Source organism: Diabrotica undecimpunctata, chromosome 3, assembly GCF_040954645.1.
Source record: "Diabrotica undecimpunctata isolate CICGRU chromosome 3, icDiaUnde3, whole genome shotgun sequence".
NCBI classification, from domain to species: domain Eukaryota; kingdom Metazoa; phylum Arthropoda; class Insecta; order Coleoptera; family Chrysomelidae; genus Diabrotica; species Diabrotica undecimpunctata.
The window spans coordinates 122,354,904-122,372,415 of NC_092805.1; the positions used below are offsets into that span (position 1 = coordinate 122,354,904).

General features: G+C 32.6%; 1 protein-coding gene across 1 annotated transcript in view; it reads left to right on the forward strand.

The window, feature by feature from the left end:
- Positions 1–17,512, forward strand: part of Nuak (Nuak family kinase 1) — a 100,697-nt gene that overhangs the window by 9,863 nt on the left and 73,322 nt on the right. The window contains exons 2-4 of the mRNA XM_072526831.1: positions 1,645–1,746; positions 1,869–2,068; positions 10,152–10,369. Of these exons, the coding sequence (XP_072382932.1) occupies positions 1,652–1,746; positions 1,869–2,068; positions 10,152–10,369 (513 nt within the window). The 5' untranslated portion in view covers positions 1,645–1,651. The remainder of the gene's footprint in view (positions 1–1,644; positions 1,747–1,868; positions 2,069–10,151; positions 10,370–17,512) is intronic.

A 17,512-nucleotide genomic window follows, 5' to 3' on the forward strand; every position in this document is an offset into this window, starting at 1 on the left:
ACAAACAAACTACTATGCTACTATGCTACTGCGAATGGATTCACAGATATTTTATCCCTTACGTGAAGAAGCATTTCGAAGAAGATGGGATGTTCATTTCAGTGTTATTAATATGACAAGTCACTGAACCATCCTCAGGGTTCGCGCATTGAGAATGAAAACTTTCAGTGTTTATGTCACCTAATACCCCTACGATATGTTACGTCACTTCACTTAAACTGAAATTATTAGTATAGGTATCGGTTCAGATCCTGATATCAAAAGAAAGATGATGTATACTGGAACCATTGGGAAAAGGTTGTCGGATGGCTCATAATTTAAAAGAAAATGAATTACGATCCGATTGTCGATTGATTACGAAGCCATCCTGCCTTCCCAGAAAGTCTTCACTATTCAACCATTGAAAAGCCCGTCTCAACTACTTTGTCGGCATCACGAATCAATGTAATACACTTAACTTTTTGGAATAATGAGCGCTGTCTCCTTTCACGTGATAATAAGGATAGAAATAACAAAGGTAGTATTATTGTTTTTTCTCGTGAAAAAGATAGGAATCGACCTTACTTTTACCATAATTTCTTTAGTTCATGTACTAGAGAGTTCTAAAAAGTTTCATTTTAATGCTTTTTTAAATTATTTAAATAATATTTTACGAATATTTGCAGTAAAATTGACCGTTTTCCTGTTATCCTGTATCCTGAAATTGTCATCATCAATGAGTTACAACTCAATTTGTATGAGGCTTACAGCAAAAATAAAATAAGCAATCTCTTTGATTTTTTATAAGCTACATTTTATCCAAACAATTTTTTCAATAAAATGTAAAGATTTTGAGATATTCGTGAAAAATCGATTGAAAACTTAAGAAAAATTGACGAATCACAAATATGTCTAAAAGTATTCATTTTTCGAAAAAAAAAACTCTTGAGAGCATTTCTTGCTTATAATATGTTTTTCTATCGATTCTAGAGGTTATGTTCAATATATAAAGGTTCCAATCCTCCAGTTGGAATGGATCCACCCCCAAGATAAAAGCACAATTCGGAATAGGGTAGATTTTGATTGTTAAGGTACTACCTACTTATTATAAAATTTCAAGAAAAAAAAACTTGATAGACTACACTAATACTTGGGAGTAATTTTCTAAAATTGAAAAGTAAAAAAAAAGAAATTTTCCTTCCATGGCTGGATTAACCAATTATTATGTGAAATTATTACTCAAATTCACAAAAGATTAAATCAATTCACTCGGAAATATGTGTGGTTTTTTGACATTTTAAACAGTTTTTCTTCCCTGAATATAAAATTAAATGGTTAAAAAAATTGAAGGAAAATGCCTGAAAATTGCGGTATTTTTTAAAACAAGAATAGATATATTATCTCAAAGTTCTTACATTATTTTATGCAAAATTTAATCTAAGAACTTTTTATCTTCTACGATCTATAATTTTCAAGTTATAAATGGAAATAACATAACTGTATTTTACTGTAATATTCTGATTTTCCACTTATCTAAAAATTTTCATGAGATGATTTATTTCCTTTTACAGATTGGACAATTTAGCAGTATACGTAATTGATTTTTTTTAAGTCAAAATTTGTTTCATTAATTAGTTTTTTTAATTTATGTAACCTCTATTTCAGATTCAAAATGGTGGTAGGGGAAGGAATAAACAACATAATGGGGGGAATAGAAAACACAGGAACTGTAAAACAACACAATCACAAAAAGAAACTTCGGCAAAGGTAAACATATTTAATATTTAAATAAATTGGGCTGCCGTATGACTGACTCATTTGTTTGGTGAAATATTAAATTTATTTTTAAAGTTTGGTAAAGATAATTTAGTTGACTAATGTGGTTTTAGGTTTGATATAATAAAGAAACTAGGTCAAGGAACTTTTGGTAAAGTGCAGCTAGGTATAAATAAAGAGACTGGCCAAGAGGTTGCTATTAAAACCATAAAAAAATCAAAAATCGAATCAGAAGCTGACTTAGTTAGAATTAGAAGAGAGATCCAAATTATGTCTTCAGTACAACATCCTAATATAATTCACATATATGAAGGTAGGTCTGATATAGTTCATATAAACATGACTCCAAAAGCTTGCGAGAACTCTTTGCATGCTATTAACAAAATTGATACAACTATGACAATGTGGCAGTTGAATATTAGGAAATCGAGTCTAATCAAAGTGGTATATGTACAAATTAAAAATATCTTCATATGTTATTAATTTTATTCAGAAAATTGCTATATTGTTCATGAAACATTTATTGGAGCGAAATACTTTTGTATACAGTATTAATCATAGAAATTATCTCAATGTTACTTAAGTAATTAATTATAGAAGATTCAGCAGTTAAAGTTAAAGTCATAAGTTCAAAAGATTGGTTTTTTTATTACAATTGGTAAAGGAATAAGAAATTTTGTTGGCACCAACAAAAGGATAAACTCAAAGAGCCAAACAAATTGAGATTTATTTTTAAAAATAAATTTAATTGATTTGGGATTTCTACCCACTAAAAACCTACATCCGTTGGGGAAGGGGATATTGGAACTTAATCAGCTCCCTTCATTCCCTCACCTGTTCTCTATTGTATCTACTGTACTACATTTCCAATTTTTAGCACGTTTCTCAGCTATCAGATACATCGCTCGCACTACAGCAAACTCATAGAAACTATCTGTTGACTTAAGACGATAGCCACTATATACTCTAAGAATAGTTTTTCTCTGATACTCTGCAATAGGAAACTTACGTCGAATGTCCATCTCGTAAATATCACCACTAAAACAACAAGGGCTCTATGGAAATATCGTAGATTTTAGGTCTAAAACCTAAAATGATTTATTGGTCATAAATAACATAGTCATCAGACCCATAATTACTTGTGCTGCGCTAATAATAATATATCTTATGGCATTTTTACCGGGAAGATCTTTTCGGATAGTTCCGGCGCCAATTGCACCTTTAACTCTGTGTCATGTAACTAGTGTCGATGAACATTGGTCCAGGGGGATCGATGGCCTCACGTGCCTTCCTAAACACCGTGGCGGCTTGTTATCATTTTTAAAAATGAAAATGCCGTTGTTGGTTTCGAGAGTCGAGCTCGAGTTCTCTGCATGAAGCAAAAGAAAATAATAGAGTTGCACAGAGAGCAAAGACGTCCTTGTGCATGAATTAATTTACAATTAGATCGTGTCCTACTGCAGCCTTGGATGTAATGTTGAATCATCTTCCTCTACACATACATATAAGGCGGATCGCTCTAGATTCTAAAAAGTGCCGTAGGTTAATGTGGGCTTAGTATCTAAAACCGGCGACAGGAATGGATATCTGAAGATATAGCTGCAAAACAAGCTTGAAAACTCTCCTTAATACTTACATAACCCAGTGTTACTTAACACAAAACGAAATCGCTGGAATGACAAGAGCTGCCTTTACCTATAATGATGGGTCAGAAAAACATGAAGGAGTAAGAATAAATATTACTGGTTCTAACGCTAGAATGTCAATAACTCTAGGAAAGACTCAAGGACTACACTACACTAGTGACTGGTATAAGCAATTCAACACTTACTGACCAATTACTGTAGACGGATATGTTCGTAAACGATAGGGTACTATTTTTTCTTGAGTTACGAACTCAACCCCTAAGGCGGAGGAATCAACAACTGATCAACGGCATAAGAATACAATGGGGAACCACTGCATAAAGATTCATAGAGTCATATCATCATGGCAAATATTACAAGAAATACTACTACTGATATCGGCAATATAATGCCCAAGATACGACAGAGGAAGAACGTCACCATACTACGAGGCTTCCTCGGTCGTAACTATAAGAAATCTTTGTGTTAAAAATTAACAAAGAACAGCTTTAAAAATTGCTACATGGAATATGAAAAGATTTTGCATACCATTGAAAAATTGGACAACGCTGTACAGAAATGAAGACACTATACAAGGTGTTTCAAAAAAAGGCAACCCCGTCTCTAGGGTAGGTAAAAACTGAAAAATAATTGGGGTTTGCTTAGTAAAAAATTTTTGTAACGCCATCCGTTTTCAAGATACAGGGCGTTGAAGAAAAAAAATTTTTTTTCTTTTTTTTACGATTTTTTACGATTTTGCCAAAACTACTGGCAACATTGTAATGAAATTTTATACGAATATGTTTTGGAAGCTGATATATCCCATGAATTTGTTTTTATATCTGATTCTCATAGAGGGCGCTAGTTACACGGATCGTACTAAGTATTAGTCAATATAACTTTTTTAAGAGTATAATTATTAATCAAAATTTCAAGTAAACTTAAACATCATTCAATTTTACACGAAAAAGGTACTCTTGGTAAAACTGTTTACCGTTTTCGGAATATTTTGATTTGAAAATTATGAAGTAATAATTGATGCTGGTATAAAATAGTTAGTAATTAAACAAAACTAAAGAAGAAAATTAAATTACTGACTAAGAACATAAAATAAAATTCAATTACAGTAAGTGTTTAAAATGCCCTCCGTTTTCGCGAATACACAAGTCTATTCTTTTTTCTAAAGATTCCATTAACCTTCTAAACGGTAGGGGATCAGCTATGATGTCATTAAATTGACGTGGAATTTTTTCTTCCAATTCTTGGCGTGAATTTACCTCTGTAGCATAGACTTTTTCCTTAATATACGACCAAACTGCGTAGTTTAAAGGGTTAAAATTGCATGACCGAGGAGGCCAATGAATCGGAGCTTCTGCACCTCTACCAATCCATCGATTCGGAAAATGATTACTCAACCAATTACGACACCTTCTATCAAAGTGTAGTGGAGCTCCATCATGCATAAAAAATAAAGATATGCGCTCGTTTAGTGTTAAATCTTCTAATATCTCGAATAAGGAATTGTTTAAAAAATCAAGATACATATCACCATTTAAATTTCCAGGTAGAATATGATAACCTATTAATTTGTTACCTAAAGTTGCTGCCCTAACTTTAAATGAGTGTTGGTAATGTGATACCCTTTTGACTCGTGGATTCTCATCACACCAGTAGTAAAAAGAATGCATTTTAAAAAATTTGGATTGTGGGCTGTCCTTTGTTGCAATGTTTCACAAAAATCCACTCTAACCGGTAGATCATCTGGCAAGAGCTCTTGGACTTGTCTGTAATGATAAGGATGTAATTGCTGTTCTTTCAGTATCCGCCAAGTACTTTAAGAAGAAGTATTTGTTTGTCTTGCTATATTCCTTACGCTAACTGTTGGATCTTGATCAAGTAAATTTAAAATATTATTTTCTTTCTTAATTGTTCTTGTTGTTCTTGGTCTACCAGAATTTATTTTATTTGGTTTCACATTCCCAGTTTCTCGACAACGTCGTTCAACGGCTCTAAATGTTTTTTTACTTGGTAAGTTTCTTCTAGGAAACTTTTCTGCATAACGTGTCACAGCTGCACTAGAACATCCTAAAAATTCGCCTAAGGTTAATAACATGTCAGTGTATTCAACATTTGAGTACATTTTGATTTGATTTTACAAATAACAAGGTTTCAAAACTCTAATTATTGTTGATTTATCGTCATAACAATCAATAAATGTCAGATTTCCATGGCACACTTGGAGAAAATAGAGGTATACCTATTAGAACTTTATCATTACTACCAGCATCAATTATTACTTCTTAATTTTCAAATCAAAATATTCCGAAAACGGTACACAGTATCGAGTTTTACCAAGAGTAACTTTTATCTTGTAAAATTGAATGATGTTTAAGTTTACTTGAAATTTTGATTAATAATTATACTCTTAAAAAAGTTATATTGACTAATACTTAGTATGATCCGTGTAACTAGCGCCCTCTATGAGAATCATATATAAAAACAAATTCATGGGATGTATCAGCTTCCAAAACATATTCGTATAAAATTTCATTACAATGTTGCCAGTAGTTTCGGCAAAATCGTAAAAAATGCGTAAAATTTTTTTTTTCTTTAACGCCCTGTATCTTGAAAACGGATGGCGTTACAAAAATTTTTTACTAAGCAAACCTAAATTATTTTTCAGTTTTTACCTACCCTAGAGAAGGGGTTACCTTTTTTTGAAACACCCTGTATACGAAAATTAAATTGTCGCTAGTTTATTTTATTACAACTTTGCTCGAAAATTAATAGTTTTAAACTTATAACCAAGGAAAGTAGAAAAAAATCGATGTTTTTAGCAATTTTTAAATACATATTTTAATTTTTTTATTAATGTTCCCGACCTATTTGAGAGGGAGGATGAGTCAATTATCATTAGTGAAGTTATTAGTAAATTATTTCTGCAAAAATCATAATGCCCTCCATCATCCACCTCAAAATAGATCCGCCCTGGTCTACTGTCCAAAACTGTTAATAAAGCTCACCTTGGGTCACCAGGATAGCAGAGATGAAATGTCAAGTATCAGGACGTAAACAGTAATTTACCTTAATTATATGTTTATTACAATGTACCATTAAAAAAATATATTTCTTTCTGTGAACATCGATTTTTTTGCGGCCCACCTAAAGTAAAGTATTGTTTATTTGGCGTTAGCTTTTGAGTTTGACATCCCTGGTCTACAACTTTAATTTATTTTGCGCCAACGCCATAAATACATAAAACAGTTCTTTTTAGAACGTGATCCGGTAATAAAATGTAAACAAAACCTCCAAGATCTTATTAGTTATAATTTCCACAAAATTTTAAAATTTCAGTTGGTTGCATAAAATTTTTATTGTTATGATTCATTTCCAAGGAGTTACGAATAAACAGTTAGGGCTCAAACCCCCTTTTTTTAATCAGGTTCTAACATTAAAGTATTAAACACATTTTTCAGCCTTTCCTATTTTATATTTTCTCAACTTATATCCTGGATAAATGTAGTCATAACTCAAAAGGCAATGTTCGTATCTACTCAATAAAACATACAATCAAACAGCTACTGGCTACTTTACGTTTTAAAAATAAATTAGTTCACTGACCTAAGAAAAAAACTAGTGGGTAGGTCTAAGTGTTAAGTCTATTAGAGAACTACAAAGTATGTTTAACTTGTTAAATCAAATGAATCTATAAGTCTCCAACTGAATCACTGAAATATATTTTAACATGCAATTATTAAGATTGTCCTTATTTACCAAGATGTAAAGATAATTATGAGAGCAGAGACTGTTTAATTGTATGTTCAGATAATTAATAAATAAAAAAATACAAACATTTTATTTAAAATATATGCTACTTGGCTTGACTCTTATCTACTTTACAATATTTTGGCAAATTATTTTGTTGGCAGTGATTTAAGTTGAGATGGTAGATAAAGAAACAGATGAGGTGTTGATTATCACTCATTTTGAATGTCGGTAATATTTAATTTCAATAGAGTAGTTGCAGTTCCGCTTTTGATCAATATAACAGTCGTTTATTATAAGAATTCCCAAAATGCTTGACTGTATATTCTTGTTTTTTTTTTTTAATTCCTAATATACCGAAGTCACAGCGCTGGCGCTTAAAATTATTTTTAAAAAGACACCTGTACTAGAACAACAGCTGCTACATTGTCATATAGGTATGAGCCACATCTCAATGAAGTTGGCTCAAGCAAGGACATTTTAGTTTTTTAAAGAAATATATCATGTTTAGGAAATTTTATTATGACGAATATAATTTTATACTACTTTATACATTTTGTATCACTTTTAGTTACTTCATTTTAACCATTCTCCAAATGAATGGACAATATTATTTGCTAATCCCATATTATAGTGTATTTATCCCAATGTAACCGGCAAAATACCTTAAAGCAGGGGCGTACCGTGAAAAAATATTACGGTGTAAAATAAATTCTGATACAAATTTATGACGTGAGGAGTATAAAAGTATAATAAATAAAAAACTATTGTAGATCATACAAAAAATGTAAAATACAATCATTTATATCACAAATTTATATGGCTACGAAAAAACGGCACAATTTGAAGAACGCTGAAAAAACTGAAGGTAACCAAAGATAAAAATATATTCATGACGTTCAAATACACTTGCCTTTTTCATATAAATATCGTTATAAATTACTGTTCACATTTTGGGTGAATGTCATCAAATAATGTTTGTCAAAGATTTATATGAGTGGTGAATCGTCAAACGGACCATAGGAAACTCAATGGGAAATTCTAAATTGTTGAATTCCGGCTTCCCTAATTATTTTACACTAAAAGTCAAGAAAAATTATTTGTAGAGGACTGAAATCTGTATCGAAAACAAATGTTAAAATTGTTCTATGAATTAAATGTATTTCAAAAGTTTGCAAAAATATACATTTTTCAGGCCACCCCTTAAAGTCAGGCCACACGCAGTTCAAGAATGTGTATGACATGTTGCGTTTGCTCGTATTCATGTTTCTGATATTTGACAATGTTTGAATTGCCAAAATTTTTATTTTGTGATTTATTGTTTAAAAAACAATAAAGTTGATTAAAAATGTATTCAGTTGAGGAGAAAGTAGCAATAATAAAAATGTTTTATTCAGGGAATAGTGCGCGAATTGTCCGCAAAATTTTGTTCATATAAATTTCAGTGTCATCAAGAACGAAGAGAAGGAGATGCTGAACGACGAGCGGAATTCTGTTATGAAATTGTAGCGAGGGCTAATGCAGACAGACAATTTTTTAAAAAACATTTTGTTTAGTGATGAATGTACATTTACATTAAATAATGAACCAAATGTTCAAAAGTAGAAGATTTGGTCGACAAGAAAGCCTGATGATATTATTGAAAGCCATACCCAATATCGTCGAAAAATAAATGTCTGGTTAGGAATATTTAGACACAATATCATTGGACCATTTTTCTATGAAGAAAATTTAAATTCAAAAAAGATTTTAGACTTTTGCCGCTTCCCGCATTTCGAACTTCATTGTTTTCTGTCCCTGCACTCCATTCGTCTTCTTCGATCACTTATTATCGGTCTTATATTCTCTCCCTAGGCAATTGACGGCCTTCCTCTTTTTCTTCTTTAATGTGATATGTAATCTATTGCTTGCCTTGGCCATCTATCTTCATCCATTCGTTTTACGTGACCATACCACACTAATTGTCTAGTTCCAATCCTGTCTACAGTGGAATAAACAATATTTATCCTTCTAATATCTTCATTTCTTATATGACTGTTTTTGGATACATCACACGCTCTTAGATCATCCATTTCAATTACTTCAATTCTTTTTGTATGCTTTTTTGACAACTGCCAAACTTCTTCTTCTTTTTCCTTTTTATAAGCAATTCTGCTTGTTCATTGGCGGATTAATACCTCTATGGAAGGTTGTCACTCCAACTTTTGCGCGGTCGTCCGATACTTCTTCTGCCGATTGGCGACTTATCTGTTGCTATTTTGACGACACGGGTCTCCTAAAATTCTGCTTTTGTGGTTATTCCATTCTTTTTTTCTATTTTGTGTCCATTCATTTATACACTGTACGTTACATTTTTTTCTAATGTCTTCATTTCTTGCTGTCATCAATTTCTATTTCACATCTGGTTGGTTCTTTGCTGACTACGATTGTTTTAGTTTTCTGAGATGAGATTCTCATATTAAATTCTCTTATCTTAAATCTGTGTACAATGTATCCCCTTGTCTTATTCCGCTGCCTATTTCTATAGGTTCTGTAAGTTGTCCATCTGTTCTGACTTCCATTTTGTTGTTTTGGTAGATGTTTGCGATAGTTTTTATAATATTTAGGGGAACTTCTATATTATACAGAAGATGGATTACATCTTTGACTCTGTCAAACGCTTTCTTTAGGTCAATCAGACACAGAAATGCTGGTCTATTATACTCTAGTGATTTCTCAGTAATTTGCTTTATAATGAATATTGCATCTGTACGCGATCTTCCACTACGAAAACCCTGTTGTTCATATGCCAAACTTATTCTCTGATTTATTAGCACTTGTAAAATTTTAGTTGTAAGTTTTAGCGTAGTATTTAACAAGTTTATATCTCTGTAGTTTTCTGGCTGTTTTTTATCTCCTCTTTTGAATAGTAGAATTAGTTCGCTCGTTCTCCATTCTTCCTGTATTTTATTGTGTTTTATAATTTTATTAATTAATTATTTAAATGTTGATCTTTTGTTGTTTTAGTCTTTGAAAATAGGGAGAAAATGGTTCTAGTCATGGAATATGCCGCTGGCGGTGAATTATACGATTATTTATCGGACCGCAAGGTGCTAGATGAAGACGAAGCCAGAAGAATATTTAGGCAAATAGCGACTGCTTGTTACTACTGCCACAAACACAAGATTTGCCATCGAGATCTCAAGTTGGAAAACATTTTACTCGACGAAAACAATAATGCTAAGGTAAGGCACAAAAATAAGTTATAATATAGTTGCCCGCTGATCCAAATTCCTATACTCCTTTTCCATCATATTGATAGCACATTATGTATGCAAATCCTCAACAGGTCAAAAAACCATAGGCGTCACCCTATACTTGTTTTGAAATAAATAAAAAAAATTAATATTTTAAAATGCCGTCAACAATTCATTATCTTTTAAAAAATCTTTTGTAAAATAAGTGTCCACTAATCTCACTATACCTTTTTTGTGCGTAAAAAACGTCGGTATATATGCCACACGATTATTGTTAATTATACACGGGTGATTAACGAGAGAATTCAATGTTTCACGAAATAAATTAATGTAAACAGTAATTTAAAGGTGATTATTGTTTTCTATACAAGTTATCGCCTGACACAAAAAGAATACCTTCTTTGAACGATTACCTGGAATTACTGATAAGGCTTCACTAATGATAGTTTAAGTAGTTTTTATGCCACATTACAGCTTATGCCAATAATATAAATTAGAAATTGTTTGCATCTTCCATTTAGTTTGTAGATGTACATTGTTCATGTCTTACCTACCTACGTTTTTGGTGTCGATATTTTGTTATTTGCATTTAAAAATGACCTCGACAATAGGTTTTATCCCGGTTAAGTGTAGTTTTAAAGGTGCCTTCAGTCTAAGAGAGAAAAATATAATATTAAATGTACACGATGCACTTGTACATCAACGCCCTTTAAGTAATGTTCGTGAAATCGTTAACATGTGTTTAAATATGACAGGGGTTGGAGAAGCAACAATTTATAGATTCCTAAAAGAAAGAAAAGGAGGAACTTTTTCATCTCCCAAGAAGAGTGGAGGGAGTAAACCCTTGGAAATTGAAGAAATGCATATAAACATGATAAGACGCGGCGTCCACTCATTTTTTTTTAACCAAGAATTTCGAACATTGGACAAAATCCAAACATTAATTAGAGAAAACGAAGAGTTACCAATCATAAGCAACAAGAAATTATGGGGACTATTGAGAGAGATGGGATTTCGTTGGCAAAAGAATAGAAGAAAATCCGTTTTAATTGAAAAAGATTACATTGTATGAAGTTAAATGTGTCGATAGCAATTAAAGTAAATTGTACACCCAAGCTTAATCAAGCCATTCAGAGCGATGCTGAGAATATTTATATTCCACTATGCATCAACAATTTACCCATATAAATTACCATCATTCTTGTACTCATTGCGTCGAGTAAGGACGATAAATAAACGAAGACGGTTGCGTTTCGATTTAATTTAAGTCTCTTACCACTCCCTAACACGTGTTTCTGGGTCTACCCATCATCAGAGAGAGTTTGTAAGAAGACTCAAACTAAATTAAAACGCACCGACTACTCTGGCAATTATAGGAAAAACAATTACCAAAGTGTGCTACTAGAGACCTCTAGTGAGGAAATATGAAGTTAAATGTGTCGATAGCAATTAAAGTAAATTGTATACCCAAGCTTAATCAAGCCATTCAGAGCGATGCTGAGAATATTTATATTCCACGATGCATCAACAAACACTATGCATCTTACAAACTCTCTCTGATGACGGGTAGACCCAGAAACACGTGTTAGGGAGTGGTAAGAGACTTAAATTAAATCGAAACGCAACCGTCTTCGTTTATTTATCGTCCTTACTCGACGTAATGAGTACAATAATGATGGTAATTTATATGGGTAAATTGTTGATGCATAGTGGAATATAAATATTCTCAGCATCGCTCTGAATGGCTTGATTAAGCTTGGGTATACAATTTACTTTAATTGCTATCGACACATTTAACTTCATATTTCCTCACTAGAGGTCTCTAGTAGCATACTTTGGTAATTGTTTTTCCTATAATTGCCAGAGTAGTCGGTGCGTTTTGATTTAGTTTGAGTCTTCTTACAAACTCTCTCTGATGACGGGTAGACCCAGAAACACGTGTTAGGGAGTAGTAAGAGACTTAAATTAAATCGAAACGCAACCGTCTTCGTTTATTACATTGTATGTTGGAGACGAGATTATCTAAGAACTATTAAAAAGTACCGAGAAGAAGGGAAAACAATTTTTTATTTGGACGAGACTTGGCTAAATGAATGTCATACTGTACCATATCTATGGGTTGATACAAATGTGAAAAGTTCCCGTCAGGCATTCATCGAAGGTGTATCTACTGGAATAAACAATATACGGTTTTGTCAATGGTGGATTATTAAGTTTTGCCTCAAAATCAACCAAAGATTACCACGAGGAAATGATTGCTGACGTTTTTGAAGAATCTTTTGAGCAAATGTTGGATTTTATTCCAAAAAATTCTGTCATAGTCATGGATAATGCTAGTTACCATTCAAGACTAGCAGAAAAATTGCCAACGACGGCATGGAAAAAAGGAGAGAATAATCCAATGGTTGGATAAACACGCAATTGAGTACAAGAATTCGACAAAAAAGGAATTATTACCTATTGTAAGGCAACATAAAGTAGCTTATAAAAAATATATAATTTTATGTGATGTAATTGTTTTACGTTTACCCCCATACCACTGTGATCTGAATCCGATAGAAAATATATGGTTTCAAGTAAAGGGTGAAGTCGGACGCAACAACAAAACTTTTAAATTAGAAGACTTACAACAATTATTAGTACATTCCATCAAAAGTAACTCCAGAAAATTGGAAAAATGCTGTTAGTCATGCTCACAAGGAAGAAAATAAAATGTGGAATTTGGATAATATGACTGATGAAATGCTGGAACCGGTAATAATTAACATTGGAGTTGAAGTTTCCTTAGATTATGAAGAAAGCAGTGAATCTGAAATGGAATTTGATTAAAATAATATTCATTTTTTTACAAATCGGCCCCTGTTACGGCCACAAATTATTTTATATATAACCAATAAAATAAACATCTTACATTTCTTGCAAATTCATTAGTACCTGTTAATCTCCATCACTCCGACACTGGCAACTTTATTTATTGAATTGAAAACTATTGTATTCTATTCTGCTTCAACCTTTATACCTGGTGGTCATAGTCAATTTAAAATTGTTTTCCTATATACTTCTGTAAACTTGTTGACAAATATCTATTTTTCATTGAGTCACCCGTATCAACAGTTTAGGGATTTTCATACATAATGTGCTATCAATATGATGGAAATGGACTATAGTGACAACTACTTTAGTAAAATTGATTCATGTAATTTTGACATTAACTAAAAGTAACTATACAACCGTGCGTGGGTATTCACACTTGATATATACAGTGCTCAATAATTGATAAGGATCAAAGTAATATTTTACGCCATAGTCACTAGTTTGTAAAAATTTAATATAATTAAAATAATATTAATACCTCGACTTGTTACGAAGTAAAATAAATTTTGTTATTTTTTTTACTATCGTCAACAAAAAGTTGAATATTAAAATCATATATTTTCATTTGCTATTAACACAGTTTGGGTTCAGTTGTTTAAAATATTGGAGTATTTTTATTAATTATCCTCGATGACGTTTAGATATTGTCCAAATGCAACAGATTGTGAGGTGGATCAACAAAGGGTTAACTCAATGTGAAGTGGCTCAACGTTTGGGGTTTTCACAAACTGTTGTAAATAGAGCTTGGAATTGTTATAGTTACAAATGGTGTAGCCTCATATGTTCATGGTGAAAGGCGACAACGGAGTACCAATCCCCTCGATGACCGACATATGCGAATTTTTGCTAGATGGAACCCAACATATACTGCATCTCACGTCAATAGCATTGCGTAACGCCACTGGAAGAATAATTTCAAACCAAACCGTTAGAAGAAGGTTGCGTATGACTGGCTTGAGAGCAAGAAAACGTTCATCTCATCCAGTACTAACCAGGAAACGTCGGTAATTGACAAGAGAACACTGCAACTGGACAAGCAACGAATGGAGAAACGGTTTATTTGCAGATGAGTCTAGATTTCGTATAAACAATTCCGATGGTCTTATTTTGGTTTGGAGGAAACGAGAAGAGAGGTATAATGAACGTTATAGGGTGTCCAAACTACTTTTGGGGGAGGCTTTATTTGCATTTGGGGTGGTATTCGTTTCGATGGCCACACCGACTTAGTGGTTCTGACAAATGCTGCGATGATGATTCAAATATATAGAGATATGGTTGTAGAACTAATTGTTGTACCATTTGCGGGTACAATCGAAGAAAGTTTTGCCCATATTGATGACAATGCACATCCCCACAGTGCAAGAATTGTGAACGAAAGATTACAGCATTACGGTATTGACAGAATGGAGTGGCCAGCCCAGTCACCAGATATGCACTGCATAGAACATGTGTGGGCCGCTATAACACAACTAAATATGTTTGATAATCCTGTGAATACGATTAAGCAGTTAAGTGAAGCTATGAAGTACATATGAACAACTTTGGATCAAAAATTTTTGAATGCAGTAAGAAGTTTAGTTCGTTCGCGACGAGATCCAACAAAATATTAAATTTTTTTATTTAAGCTTTGTAGGCCAATTATCTCGTTCTTTTGGATTTTTTAGAACACAATTTTATGTCACTTTATTTCAATAAATTCTTTTTCTTGTTGAAATATTTAATTTTTGCTTTTGATTGTTTATATTTTAACAAAAAATATATATTTTTTAACTATAACCAACGACTACGATAAAAATTTAAAAATAAAGAAATACCAGTCATAAATTGAAGTGAAAAAATGTCGAGGGAAGCAATATTAAGTTTTTAAAATATAACTTTATTCTTCAGCTAAACATATTTCAATGCATTTTGTGAAAATTTTAAATCCTACGGCAGAATTCACAAAGAAACAATTTTTTTTTCTCAACTACAAGGTTATTGACACTGTGCCAATTCTGTTACAATCAATTTTACATTATGTTATCATTTAATTTTACGCTGTGTAAGAATATGTTGAACTGTTCATTAGATCACACGCTTACAAAATAGTTGGCAAATACCAATCTGGCTTCTGCAGGCGGAAATCGACAATAGACCAGATATTCGTCTATGACATATCCTTGAAGAAACAAGTGAATGTAACATTGACACTACTCATCCCTTCATAGGCTTCGCGCATATGAGAATATAAACCGAGAATTCTTAATACAAACAATGAAAGAATTTAATATACCAACACAACTAATAGTATTGATAAAAAAAACTCTACGAGTAGAAGGTAAAATCCGGGTACAAAACGAATTAACGGAAACAACAGATGTGAAAAGGGGATTACGTCAGACAGGTGCCCATCGGCGTAGCTAGCCTCAGTTTTCAGGGGGGACCAGGGCCCCAGTGTACGATGAATTAATTTTTTTTTATTTGCCGTGCAATGAAAAAATAGATAGAAAAAATGCGTTATAATAGTATACTGGTTTTATTTTTTAATATACCTAATACATAATATACACTGCGATAAATATTTACAGAAACAAAATATTACAAGATTACAAGAGAAACTTCCTACTGTGTTCACTAAAAGAATTTACAACAGTCTCCAAGTATATGTCTATATCTTTTTCTATAAACAACAAAGCCAAATCGGAATGCCTATCTTGAGTCATTGTCGTTCTCAACCAGTTAAAATGCGCCTAATGGCAGAAAAAGACCCCTCGCACGTTGCGCTTGAAATAGGCAAAATAATCGATACTTTAAAGTGTTGATATAGGTTGGGATATGTTTTTTCTGAGTCAATTAAGTTTTTTATATATTCATGACAGATTCGTTAGATTGTAAAATACAATTTTTTAAAACGGTCATTTCTGCTATTAAGGCAAAAGTGTTAATATTTAAAATTTTGAGATATTGTTCAGTGAATTTCTCTGAACCCTCAAAATCTAACTGAAAAAAATGATCTACTGGATTGGCAAGCGCCATACTTTATGGTGAGAACCTTTTATTTAGAAAATCTATTACAGTAGCAATAATTCAGTAAAAAATGTTTGCCCTCCAGTACTCAAATGTCTCCTACGTTAGCTCTGGAGCATGTGGCGTTTATTAAACCCAATCCTACGGTTGTCTCTTTTGGATGATGGAATTTCCAATGAAATTTGGTATTCTGTGTCGATATTTTTGTATGAAGATAGGTATATTATTGTTCATTTCTCATTACACCTAACGAAGTCATAACACTTTTAATAACCTTAACTCCTTTCCCCAGAGTTGCACCTTTCTCCTAAAGGCTCTTTGATAATACATTATGTTTAGCACATCGTCCAATACCAAAAGATGATTTATAAATGATGGTTGTTTAATGTTGGATCCCAACTGCTGTAGTTGACTGTTTATTATTTGTATGAGAAACTTCGTTTTCCAGTGTTGTGACGATTCCCTCGAAACATGTTTTAACAGCGTGGCAAGTCGTATATCGACAGACCCAACGAGTATCTGAAGAGTTTTCAACTCCCTAGCGACAATATTGAGGTCCTTCAGTATTTGTTTATATTTTTTATGGTTTTGAGGATCTGAAAAATGTTCGTAAAGTGCCTCCAAAGTACAAAAAAATGTCGATATTGAGAGAATATTTTTACACGAGTCTACCAGAGCCAAGTTAAGTCTATGAGCTAAAGCAGTGCGTGTACATTGCAGCTGGAAATTTCTCTCGCATTTGTGTTTGAACACCACTTGTATTGCCTGACATCACCGCAGCTCCGTCATAGGATTGCCCTACCATCGGCAAGTCGCTAAGATTAAGCTCTTCCAATTTTTTGTAGATTAAAGTGAATAAATCCGTAACCGATCTGTCTTCGGAATAGTTAAGAAATGCAAGGAATCTTTCATGAATTTCTAGATCTTTCGATGCATAGCGAACACATATAGACTATTGTTCGTTTTTGAAAGAACAAGCTTCATCACACATGATTGAAAAAGTTCCGGATTGTCTAATGTCGTCAAGTTTGTTTCTTAAAGACGCCCGTGACAAGAGGGCAATAATTTCATATTGTATTTGGGGACTGGTATAGTTTTCATGCGAATTATGTAAAATGTCTAAGTCCTTGTTATACTTTGCTATTAGGCCACATATTTCCTTAAAGTTTCCTTTATTTAATGAACTTTCGCTTTCGTCATTACCTCTGAAAGCCGTGCCTTGACGAGTCATTGTTAAGCTTATATCTGCCA